The sequence below is a fragment of the Bubalus bubalis genome, chromosome 3 (genome assembly GCF_019923935.1).
Source record: "Bubalus bubalis isolate 160015118507 breed Murrah chromosome 3, NDDB_SH_1, whole genome shotgun sequence".
Taxonomy (NCBI): Eukaryota; Metazoa; Chordata; class Mammalia; order Artiodactyla; family Bovidae; genus Bubalus; species Bubalus bubalis.
The window spans coordinates 49,732,314-49,745,043 of NC_059159.1; the positions used below are offsets into that span (position 1 = coordinate 49,732,314).

Sequence of the window (12,730 nt, forward strand, 5' to 3'; positions counted from 1 at the left end):
CCTGCCAGCTGCCAACCAGCTCTCCAGTTTGCCAGTGATAATAGCAGCAACAAAGCAGGGGAGGAATTTGCAACCCTGGGTCTCTGTATTAAGGGACTATATTTTGGAACCCCCAAATATTCTTGGTCTCGTGGGCACTGGTCCTATCTCCCTAGAGGTTTAATTCCATTCACCCTTGGATGTATTCCTGGAGAAACATTTACACAGTAATATGTGCTGCACCACTTAAAATTGTTAATTGGAGATTGAATTACTTGTCAGCTTTTAAAAATGTAGTCCTCTCAGGTCAAGGAGGAGGGTGTTAGCACCAGGAGTAGATGAGCTATTACATTTTTTTCTTCCCCTTCCTCTTTTCACTCCCCCTCCCTTCTCCTCTCTCTCATCCTTTCTCCTTTCCTTTGTCCCTATTTTAACACTTCTTCCCACTTTTTCTTTCTCATCTCTCTCTCCCTTTCTGCCTTAGCCAAACCTTTATCAATAACCCAACAGATCCCAGAGTGACTTTAATGTCTAAAATCATGGAGGAAATCCAGTGATGACAATTGCTCAGGAAATTTACAAAACCCCTCCTGAAATCCTCTTGAAAGTGGAAATACCTTCATGAGAAAGAGGATGGACTCCACGTACATAGCCAAATTCTTAGATCCACCAGGAATGTTTAAAGGGGAAAAGGTTCAATAAAGTGGGAGAAAACAGCAGCAGAATTTTCATTTTTTATGCATCAATATGCATCATTATTTTTCACATCTGCAGCACACAATTGCAAATATTTGCTTATAAATCTGAGGGGCCGTGATATAATATGTATACATCAGGACAAAAGCAATTTTTTTGAAAAAATTTGAGCTAAAGTTGCATCTATGAAACTCGGAAGGCTCAAAGCCTGGGTGCTGATGAATATCCTGACAAGTAAATACTACACTCATTCAGTATTACACAGTGATTTCATTTGCACAAAACCTCACAATACTCTGCCACTTCACTCAAACGTCTGGAGCACTGGGGAAGGGAAGAAACGAGTTTATCTTGATCTCCAAAAAGGGATTTAAGGGCGAGAGCAGGCGGTATATTAGACCGTTTTCATTGCCTGTCAGCCGGGGTAAACCTGAGCTGTCTGCAGCGTCTCTAGATAAGCAGAAGCAGTGGCGCGGGCCTCTGTGTGTGTGTGTGTGACTGCATTCATCGGTACTGCCTGTGCACCTCAAAATTTCTAAAGGCTCTGCAGCATCTTTCACGGAGCCTCTAACATTGGTGTTCTGCTAATCACCGGCTAGAGGCAGTGCCCTGAATTCCCAGGTCCGCCAGCTGCAATGCCTGAGTGCTGGATGAGACTTAATTTTATGTGGGGAGTGAACGGAGATCCTCTTTCAGGCTGAGCCCTCATTCAGCTCTGTCGGCATCGACACTCTTCAGCAGGGGACCTGAGATGGTGCCTGTTCCTAGTATTTCATGGCACTGCCTCTCCCCTCAGACTTGGGAGGAGGTGGCGAAGTAGGGCCTCAGCAGAGTCCCCTGTTTTGAGTGGTTCCTATGTTCAAGTGGTTATTGATGCTGTTGGGCAGATAAACCAAGAGTTTGTATCATGTAGTATAAAATGTGCAAGGAATAATTTCGGAAATGGAATGTGGCAAGCAGCATGACCTATGTACGAATGGGTATGTCCAGTTGAAAAAAACTGATGAATGAAGCTCACCTACTTCACGAAAATGATACGTTGATGAGGGTTGTGTACCCCAGGTTTTGCCATAGAAGGTTGGTAGGGCAACAGATTAAAGACTGTAACAGTGGTTGGGTGGGTCCTTTTCTCTGCCTTCCTGACGCTCATCAGGGTTAACGTAACTGCTCCAGTGCCATCATTTCAGAGTTGGGCAGGATGGGTTTTGTCTTCGCCCAGATTCAGCTTCTGCAGTTGGAGCTTTTGTTGTGAAGTATTCTAAAATCATTAAAACCACTTGAGTCAGCCCCGACCCCTATCAGTCAGGAGCTGTTGTGTGCACCCCATTCCCCTGGTACATGCTGCACACATGTGGTCATTGAAGATGAACTGGAGGCTCCTGCTTTCTCTTCCCCAGTTGTTAAGTAGCCATGATTGTTGGCATTTGTTTGTGGTTAGTGAAGCAGGCTTCATTTTTTGTGTGTCCTTCCCCTCTGCACCTGCCCCCACCCCCTACCGCCTACCTCCTGCGATAGGGCTGACCAGAGGGAGCTCTTCGGATACTCTGTCTGCCATATAATTTTTATCTTTAGTTCCCAAATGCAATGAATCGTCTCAGATGGCAAACATTTCTTTAGCCCAGGATGATGTTGTTGGCTGTAGTAAGCCCTGGTTTTCTTCCTCAGAGAAGAAGAAATGTAGAAATACTGCTGCCTTTTCAGAACAGTGCCAAGATGTCAGAACCTGAGTTTCCACTGGTAAAGGGAAGGGATGCTAAGTGATTAGCTCCTTCCAGATCTGACTCCCATCAGATGTAAGAATATGGGGTGGAATGGGTGGACAAGGAAGCCTCCAGGAGGAACCCAGTTCTGGAGCCTCTCTTCCTCTTTGAAATGAGGGGGCAAAGATGTCTGAGGAAGGTGTATTTGAACAGCGAAGCATCTCTTCATCAGTTTCAGTCCCTTTTTCTGAGATTGGTTCTCGATGGGGCCATTACTGATTTGGGAGAGGCGTGGGGTTCTAAGTGGTTGGACCTTATCAAGTCCTAGAGACAGGGTTTCATGGGAAAGGAAATAGCATTTCTGAGTACAAAATAGCCCTAGCTCTTTTCTTGCTTCTAGGCAGCAAGGCATTCTGGGCCCCTGACATACTCTCTGGGTATCAGATATTCAGGGTCAGTGCAGTGTCTCCTTTTTATTTCTTTTCCCCCTTTCCAATTTTATTTTAATAATTAAAAATACTGCTGATCACACCAAACGACTTCTGGCAGAGAGGCAGTCTGTCCCAGAAGGACCAGCTGTGGGCCATCGGGTTTACGACGTCCATAAAACCAGAGCCAGATCGGAGCGCGGCCTCCTGAGTGACAGGGCTTCTGCCTCCACCAGGGTGCCCCGTCGTCTGACTGCTCTGGACATTTGCTGGGGGTTGGGTTTGTTTTTGGTTTTTTTGCTCTGTCTTGTTTCCTGGTGCATGTGCGAGTGTGCGTGTGTGCACACATTTAAAGATAGAAAGGAAACAGGTATGTAATGCCCTCTGCCTGTTAGAAAGACTAAAGCCATAAAAATAACAAACGGCGTGTATTTGCTAGAATGTCAAAGTTATGAGTTTATTTTGTAATGATGTGCTCCTGCCTTCATGAGGTAAACTGGCCGTGGCGGAGGTGTTATTAGTAATATGGACGCAGTGGAGCAGAAAGCCAAGTGACCGAGAGATCAGTGTATCAGTCAGGGAGAGGGCAAATGGAAAGAGACAGCAGGAGAATGAGAATAGAGCCGCGGCGCCTGGGCTGAGATGAAAGGCGGACCGGGCGGAGGACGGGAGCCCAGTGGTCAGATTCGGCCTCCCCGCTTCCGGGGGCTCCTTCAAAGACGCTGCCGGGCCCGTCGCTCAGCTCAGAGGTGCCTGCGGAGGCTTGTCTCTGTGCTTCTCTAGTAAGGAAAGCAGAAATCTGAGAGCCGTTTTGCTCCCCATATTCCTTTCAGAAGACTCTCTTCCACCTTTCCTTCTGCTGTGTAGTTGCTAAGTGAGTGTCTGATTCTTTTGCGACCCCGTGGACTGTAGCCCTCCAGGCTCCTCTGTCCATGGAATTTTCCAGGCAAGAATACTGCAGTGGATTGTGATTTCCTTCTCTAGGGGTTCTTCCCCACCCAGGGATCGAACCTACATCTGCTGCATTGTCAGGCGGATTCTTTACCAGTGAGCCCCCTGGGAAGCCTGCCCCTCTCCCCTTTGTAGCTGAAGCTAAATGGAACCCAGACCAGCTGGGTCTCAGAGAGGTGATGGCTCTGGCTGCTCCCTTCCTCAGCCTTTGGCAGGTCTTGATCCCGGGGCTGACCCAGCCCCGCTCACAGCTCTGAACAGGAAGGGGCAAAATGGGAATATACAGGTAGAATTCGCTGGTCTCTCCTTTATTAGGTTCTCCCCCAGAGGCTGGAAATGAATAAAAGTAAGGAAGAAATTTTGTGTTGTGGTTATTTTCCAGAGGAGGAGGAGGAGAAAGGGGAAAGAAAGAAAAGGTAACATACAGTAAGCGGCTCCACAGCTGTTAAGAGCTCTCCAGGGCTACCGTAGATGACTGGCAATTACTACACACTCAGCAGTTTGCAGGAGTCCGTGGTCAGGCTGCCCAGCTTCCATCTGCTGGGTCGGAAAACCTCCCTCCCCAAAAGAAATGATTAACCAATCTTCAAGGGGAAAAGAAGCCCTACAATTTCCGAGTTGAAGAATGTTCTTTCTTCTTTTTTTCTTTTTTAAAGGTAACTTTATGATTTCCAATCGCAGGTGCCTTTCATCTTCACAAGAGTTAAACTCCTCCAGGGGTGGATAGACCAGGGAATTGAGGCCCTGAAGTCCCTGGAACCTGGGGAGGAAAGGACCCAGGAGAAGTGGGTTTGGGCATAAATCACTGCCCTTTGCCCAGCACACAAAGAGGACTTTAGGCTCAAGGCTTCATGTATGTGTCATGAGTTGCTTCAGGATTTCGCTTGAAACATCAAATATAAAGGGGAAAAGTAACCCTTGGAAAAAACGAGGAGTCCAAACTTCTCGATGCTCCTGTTTAACTGAGACTCGTCACTCGAGGGTGTCAGCAGCCAGGCACTCCCCTTTCTGCGTCTGCGGGCAGCAGCGTGGTGTGGCCTGCCTCTCGGGGCCCCAGCGTTACCCACCACTGTGGTCTCCCCCCAGAGCCCAGGATGCCACCATGCGTCTGTGGCGGCTGATAAAGAGGGGCTTGCTGGTGTTTAATTGCAGCAGAGTATGTGATTGTCTAAAACGCCCTTTGTGTCTTCTGAGTTTCCTTTTTAGGACAAAGGTCCAGACAGTCCCTCGACACAGCCCACGGAGGCCGGACTCTGTCTTGCAGAAAAAAGAATCCATTTTAGTGGCAGTTACGAGACAGACCTTGCCTTTCTCTCTGACTGGATGAACGTCTTCTCTGGCCTGTTTCTCTAGGTCCTCGGGAGGGAAGTATACACCTCCAACAACCAGCTGGGGGGCATCCAGATCATGCACAACAACGGGGTGACGCACAGCACCGTCTGTGACGACTTCGAGGGGGTGTTCACCGTCCTGCACTGGCTGTCTTACATGCCGAAGGTGAGTCCTCCCCACTTGCTGCCGGCACCGAAAAGCTCGGAGAACCCAGCCTTTTCACCACAGCTCACTGCCTCAGCGTGTGAGACTCCTTTATGGGAGAAGGCTTTTTTTCTTACAGAATATTCTCTAGAAGCTGTTGATTTCTTTTTTTTTTTTCTTAAAGCCATCTTTTGCCTCCTACCTTTCTTTAAAAACACCTTTGGATTTCAGGGGTCAGGCCCCCTTCTGATGATTTCCAGCCAGGGAAGCCTTGAGTCGTGTCTGGGCTCAGACCCCAGCTTCTTAAGGCTTCGTTCTCATTGTGGGGCTTTCCCCTTTGTCATCGGTGTCCACCCCTCTAGGGGACTTCCCAGAGAGCCTGGGCGCACTGAAGTCAAGAGTCCAATCGCCCCACTTTCTACCAGGCTCCCACGTGAGACTTGCGAGCTGTACCTCTTCCTCAGGGCCTGGCTCTCGATTGGGGTCCTTCCAGCTGATGGATGGGACTAACGGATGTGCTTCCATATGTGGGTCCTGCTCTCTTTGTCTGTCACTGTTGCTGAGTTACGAGTTGTTCACTGACCGCTGTGCTCTTTCCCTCCCATCGCCTTCTAGAGTGTATACAGTTCAGTTCCTCTCCTGAATTCCAAGGATCCGATAGACAGAGTCATCGAGTTTGTGCCCACGAAGGCGCCGTATGACCCTCGGTGGATGCTGGCAGGCCGGCCTCACCCAAGTATGTGTATTTTAGAGGGTCCGTGGCACCCTGGCCCTCACGCTCTCAGTGTTCCTTTCCGTCACTAACCAATTCCTGCACAATAGCATGTGACAAAGAAAACAGAGCCCCGGAAGTACCTGGGAATGAGGGAAATCTGGAAAAACAACAGCTCTCTGAAGAAAAAGGTAGAAAATCCATCAAGAACAAATGAAACATGAATGAAACCAGCTGTTGAGTCAGTTCTAAGCCCTGTAGTCGTTAGTGCGTTTCTTCTCTTTATTCTGTCATTGGAGCCCTTATTACTTAATGGTCTTAAAAAACTTTAAAACAGTTAAATATAACCCATAAAGTCAAAGAGTGATAGGACCAGAATCTTCGAGCATCTAGCCTGTGTAAACAGAGACGTTTTATTTATTCTGTGGTCGTTTTTGAAGCTGTATTTCTTTATTCGGCTGTGTCGGGTCCTCGTTGTGGCGTGCGGGATCGCTCGTTGCGGTAAGTGGACTCTGTTGGTTGTGGTGCGTGGGTTTAGTTGCTCCGCAGCGTGTGGGATCTTCCCAGACCAGGGATTGAACCCAGGTCCCCTGCATCAGCAGGCGGCTTCATACCCACTGTGCCACCTGGGAAGTTACTGTCTTTCCCTGGTTGGAAGACAGAACTTTTAATTTGATAGCTATATTGAGTTAGAACAAGCCCTTCCTCTAATATATCTAATATATTCCTCTGTTTTGGGGCTTATTTTATACCAAACTTAAAAAGCAACAACAGGGGAAAAAAGAGGTCACTCCACCGAAGGCAAATGTACATTCCCGTTTGCCAGCCCACTTGGCGATTTTAACAAATCTTATTTAGCAGGAAGTTCTTTTGTGAAGCCCCAAATCCTCCTGCTACATTTTGAATCTACCTTTTTAGGCTTTTTGGGAAAATGTTCTTTTTTGCATGTTTCTTTCAACTGTTCCCTCCCCCACCCCCCTACAAAGGGCTATATTTAAAAGAATGGAATGCAGAAGATAATTCCTTAAATTTAAAAGTCACTGTGACTTTGCCAAAAGAGAAGGAGGTGTGCAGGGACTCCTGGCAGCCCCGTGGTTAAGGCTTTGCGTTTCCAGTGCACGTGCGGCAGTTGGGTCCCTGGTTGGTGAACTAAGATCCGCCGTGCCGTGTTGTGCCGCCAAAGAGTTAAAAAAGAAAAAATAATTCTTCCTAAGGAAAGCTTAGTAATCCTATGTGGGCACCCCCTGAAAAGCTAGGTGGGACTGTAAAGCACTTCCATATACACCATCTTATTTGGACTTCCTGTTTCTCAGAGATAAAATGAGATGACCATTTTACAAGCTCAGAGAAGTTAAGTGATTTGGGCAAGGTCACACAGGTAATACTTAGGAGTTTGGCTTAATTCAGAAACCTAACTATAGATAGAAAAATCACCAGAGTAGGGTTGGCTTTTGGAGAAGGCAGTGGCACCCCACTCCAGTGTTCTTGCCTGGAGAATCCCAGGGACGGGGGAGCCTGTTGGGCTGCCATCTGTGGGGCCGCACAGAGTCGGGCACGACTGAAGCGACTCAGCAGCTGCCCCAGCAGCAGGGTTGACTTTAATTTAAAACCTTACCTGTTGTCGTCAGTGCCCTTTCTTGCTAATCTTAATAAAATTAAATAGTTTTTCTGACATAGAAGAATCATCATAGTAATCTTTGCCCTACCTCTCGTTTTTATACCAAAACTTATAATAAGAGCCATGAGCCTAAGATATCTTATCAGTCATAAAATGCAGGACTTTTCTGGGAGAAATCAGAACAAGACCTAGTGAGTGTTCTCCTGGGAATAATGTAGAGCCATGTTAAGTGGCTTCTAAGTTCTACTGATGAACTGAACATGACCTGCTCTTTGAGGGGGCCCAGTAAAGCCCACCTATAATACCTGTAGCCCTCCAATGACTCCCCTCCATCAACCAACATATTAGGCAGGAAGGGTTTTAAAGAAAAAATATTTCCACTTTGAAATGAATTCTGTAGTTCCAAATCATTATTATTGAAGTAAGGACCATAAAATGATCCAAGCATACAAAGTTAAAATTTCAGTATCTTGGGCTTCCCTGGTGGCTCAGTGGTAAGGAATCGCCTTCCACTGCAGGGGACATGGGTTCAATCCCTGGTCTGGGAAGATCCCACATGCCTCGGAGCAACCAGGCCCATGCACCACAACTGTTGAGCCTGTGCTCTAGATAGAGCCCAGGGAGCGGCAGCTAATGAGCCCACATGTCCTAGAGCGCATGCTCTGCAACGAGAGAGAAGCCCACGCAGCAGTGAAGACCCAGCACAGCCAAAAATAAATAAATGGATAAAATTATTTTTTAACAAAACTTCGATAACCTGAGGAACTTAGAAGTTTGGTTTAGAACCCTCATCAAAATCTGAACCCTTTTTCAGGAGTTGAACAGGTGTGTGTGCATGTGTAGATGGGCATTATCCTGGCTATTATTAATGAGAACCGCAGAATCAAATGAATTTGTGATAAACTAAGTTTTCTAGTTTGGGGATAATATTTTTTCATCAACTCCCTAGCAATTCATCCTGCTGTCTCTGTGCAGCTAACACTTGCTCCCAAATCGAGTGACTTCAGATTTTAATTTAGTGGAAGCGTTAAAGAAAGCAGATGATTCCCTGTGATAAGTTAAAGCAGATATCTTCTAGGTGAAAAGTTAAAGTCATTTATTAGAGGAGATAGTGCCACGATATTCTTCAAACTGACGCCCAACACGAGCCCAGAATCTAAACGGTCGGCTTTGGGCTCACGATAGAGAGATAATTTTGAAATGGATGATCACATTTTACATGGGGGCCATAGAGGCAAGGGATGTAGAACACAGTAATTACAAGTTTAGTCTTGATAAAACACTCTCCATCCTGTTTAAGTCAGCAGAGGTTAGCTTGCTCAGATCTCCACTTTTAATTGGTTTTGGACTTGGGTTTTTAGAGGGCGGAGGGCCACGTTCAAATTAGAAGACTCACTGAGAAATGGTGAGCTGAGAGGGCAGCTAGAAAACAGCTGTTTGCAGAGGCTTTGATGGGGCCTTGGTCAAACATGGAGACCTGTGGAACAGAAGTTGTTTCTCTTAAAGTAAGATGTTGAAAGTCATCTGTCTTGCCAGTGAAGGAAATCCCGTGCACGAGGGAGGTTAATGACATTAAGTGTAGGTATCAGACCCTCCTATTTCTGATACCTTTTAAGAGTATATGGGCATGGCCCTTTCTTTTAGTAGGATTATCCTTGTCAGCGGTAAATAAAGCAAGTGTATCTTTTCTAGCAGAAAAGTGCTTTTCTAGCAGAGAAGCTCTTCCCCAAATTGGGGTCCTCATCTGATCATTAATATTGATACTTATCATTTCCCTATCTTCATATTTCCATTGAAAGAAAATCAGTGGAATCAAATTTTAAAATATTACCTGTAATAATTTAATCCTATTTCCCCCCTTCAAATGCAGAGCATGACTATTACATGAATACAGTTTGTACTATAATGATATAACAACAGCAAACAAAAGGAAATCAGTGGAGTCAAACAAAATTGTAAGCTAAGTTTTAAAGTAGAAATAGACATTTTGAAAACATCTTTAATGACTCGGCTGCCTTTTGACAAATGTTTGTGGTGTTTTGCGAAAGAAGCCAGGTTATTTATTTAAAAGCACGCAAACTCTGCTAGCTGAACCCCATCGTTTAACAATAAATGATGCTTTCGCTGATAAATGATTCTTTTTATTCAGACTAGCAAATGAAATAGGAGATGAGGTCTGAAGGCAGATGAACATTGAGCTGCCTAATGTTTCCATCTACTATAATATGTTTAAAAACAACAACAGACTCCCCCAAATAACCCCTCAGATCCACCCTTCCATTCGCCAGTTCTGGTGTGTTTTGAATGAACTGATCATCTTTATTTTCTGTTTCCTTGCTTTCCCTTCTGTAGCCCAGAAAGGTCAGTGGTTGAGTGGATTTTTTGACTATGGCTCTTTCTCAGAGATCATGCAGCCGTGGGCACAGACTGTGGTGGTTGGCAGAGCCAGGTAAGACCCCTTCTGTTTTGGAAGCAACAAGATGAGGTGGTTAGATAGCATCACCGACTCAGTGAACATGAATTTGAGCACATTCCAGAAGGTAGTGAAGGACCGAGGAGCCTGGTGAGCTACTGTCCATGGGGTTGCAGAAAGCTGAACAGGAGTTAGTGACTGAACAACAACAGCAATAGCAAAGGGCTATATAGGTTTTTACCATCAATGCTCTCTTTGGCTAAATTTTCTAAGAGTACTGGATTGTAGTCATGCCTGAGGCAGCCTGACTGGAGCCCTGGTTCCCAGTGGTCATTCAGCATGTAACTCCAGCGACGCGTTTAATCTGAAGTCTGGTTTTGACAACATTTCCTTTTCGTAATGCCACAAGCAAAGCTCTCTGGGGGCCGTAAAGCCCAACCACAATAGCCATAGCTCACCAGAGACACCCCCCACTACGACCTTCAAAGAACATTTTCTTTTCAGAGTAGGTTCCCAGTGAATCAGACTCATCTACTTCTCTATGTGACCCCCCGAAAGATCGGTGTAACCGGAAGAAGTTCCTTCAGGGCATCGAGATTATTCTAGTAACAAATGCACTAGACTGGCTTATCATCAGATTTGAATTACAAAAAAAAAAAAAAAAAAAGAGTTGACCTGAAACAGGAGTAAAATAAGCTGGAATAGTTTGCAGGAATACCTCTATTTTTCAAGTGGGAAATCGAAGTTTCTATTAAATTTTAATACCCACTCTAAGAAGCGCTTCACTCAACAGCGAGCCCTGCACGAAATAATCTGCGCCGCTTGCCATAACGAGCACCTGCCAAGGCTGATCTTAATCTGGCCCCGCGCCGCGGAGACACGCCGCCCTGGGGACCCACATCTGGAGCTCACCTGCCTCTCAGGGGCAATCAGTTTCCCTTATCTTGGTGAAAAGTGGCACCTGCTCCAGATTCTCAAGCATGCCACATCGGGGGGAGATTTAGATTCTAGCCTTGAAAATAATTCTAGGCTTTGTGGTTGTCTCCGCCCAGCTGGTCAGCAGACCTCGTGCTTCCATTGACAAGGGGCCATCAGATGGCAAATCCCACAGACGGGCTCTTTCCCTGTGGGTCTGAATAAGAATCAGCCTGGAGTTGGCCCCAACCATGGCTCCCAGGGACTAGTTCCCATTTTTTTCTGGCATCTCAGGCTTCTGCCTCACCACGGGCTTCCAAGTCCCAAGGAGGATTATTCTTTGTGTCTAGAGAAGTCCCACTGGGGAGAGAGCCCCCCTACTTGGGACCTATTGGTTTGCTATAGGGAGTCTTTAAAGGACACTGGGACCAACTTTTTGAGAAAGCATCTCTCAACTATACTCTGCTTCAGTTTTCCCCTCCGTAAAAAACATGCCTGATTTTAAGCCTCAGATAAACCAAACCTTTGTTAATGTCTTTAAGATCCTCCCGTGGGAAATAAGAGAATAATGCTTCCCACTTCTGATGGGAAGAACAGGGCTTGTTCCACGAGCAAGATCAGTCAAGCTTGGCTTCGGCTAGCTCTGCCATTGTTTATTGCAACACTCACCCTGACTCTCTTTCTTTCCATCTGATGAGTTCTGGGCTTCTCACTCCAAACCACACACACATGCTCACAAGTATATAAAACACAAATGGAGCCAGCTTCTTTCTAAAGCAATGGCATTTCGAGAAATAAATATAAATGTATTCTTCTGGGATTGTTACTGTAAGTGCTGCCAAAACTCATCTTTGGTATGTATGTTTGGAATATGTGTGCTATTGGCTGTAAATTGTCTTTTATTATTCCATGGCACCTTGTCCAGGGACACACTATAAAACAAGATGTAGCATCTTCATGTGCTAGCCTGATAAAATTTATATGAAGTATAATAGAAAACAGAAGTTGTTCTGAGCTGTTTTCAAGTTCAATAAATAACTGTAATACTCGGATAAAGATGTTCTTTATTAGGTCACATGGGCCCTAATATATAAGTTATAAGTTACCGATTTAGGGTGGCTTTTGCAATTACAAGTTTCCAGTTGGATTGTTAATCATTGTGAACAGAAATATTTCTGAACCCTCCTGTGTACCTGCCGCTCGTTGTCTGGTTGTCTAGAGGGCTTTTGGTTCTGATTCAGTGCAGGCAAGTGACAGGGGGGTGGGTGGTCCCCACTCTGGCCCCTGTCAGGCCTCTTGTGATGACAGGAATCCATCTCCAATAACCAGTGTGACAACCAAAGAGCATCCTCCACGGAAAACTTTGTTATGGAGATGCTGTGGGGAATGAGAGACTATAACCCGCTCCAGCCCCAACCCCAAGGAATGCAGCTCAGAAGGTGAAGATTGAATCACTTTTTCCAGAGTGAGGACTCACCGTGTACCTTGCAGACTCACTTGCAGTCACCCACTTTCTCTCTGCCTTCCTGATTTTTACTAGGAAATCTTTATGAGGACCACGTGTGGGAGGGTGTCACGAAGTACAGATGCAGAGGCTTGGAGCCCCTGAAGAACTTTTTTTTTTAATTAACAGAGCATGGAGATTAAATATATCCTTCCAATATAGATCACCTGTTCCACCAAGGTTACTTCTGAAGGTTGTCCCTGGCCCCTCGCTCTTTTCCAATGGAAGAGGAAGTTGAGGGCTTGTTTAACCACCTCCCGACCCTTGGTGTATATCTTTCATCATCCTACAACACGCCTGCAGACTCCCCATCCATACGCCCGATGGTGAGACCTGCT

The 12,730-nt window shown here is 45.9% G+C and overlaps 1 protein-coding gene across 7 annotated transcripts in view; it reads left to right on the forward strand.

Annotated features, from left to right (window-relative positions):
* The window catches only part of ACACA (acetyl-CoA carboxylase alpha), a 288,741-nt gene that overhangs the window by 239,467 nt on the left and 36,544 nt on the right, over positions 1–12,730 (forward strand). For all 7 annotated transcript variants that reach the window (XM_025281124.3, XM_044939574.2, XM_044939575.2 and 4 more), the window contains 3 exons: positions 5,108–5,251; positions 5,846–5,966; positions 9,913–10,009. In XM_025281124.3, the coding sequence (XP_025136909.1) occupies positions 5,108–5,251; positions 5,846–5,966; positions 9,913–10,009 (362 nt within the window). The remainder of the gene's footprint in view (positions 1–5,107; positions 5,252–5,845; positions 5,967–9,912; positions 10,010–12,730) is intronic.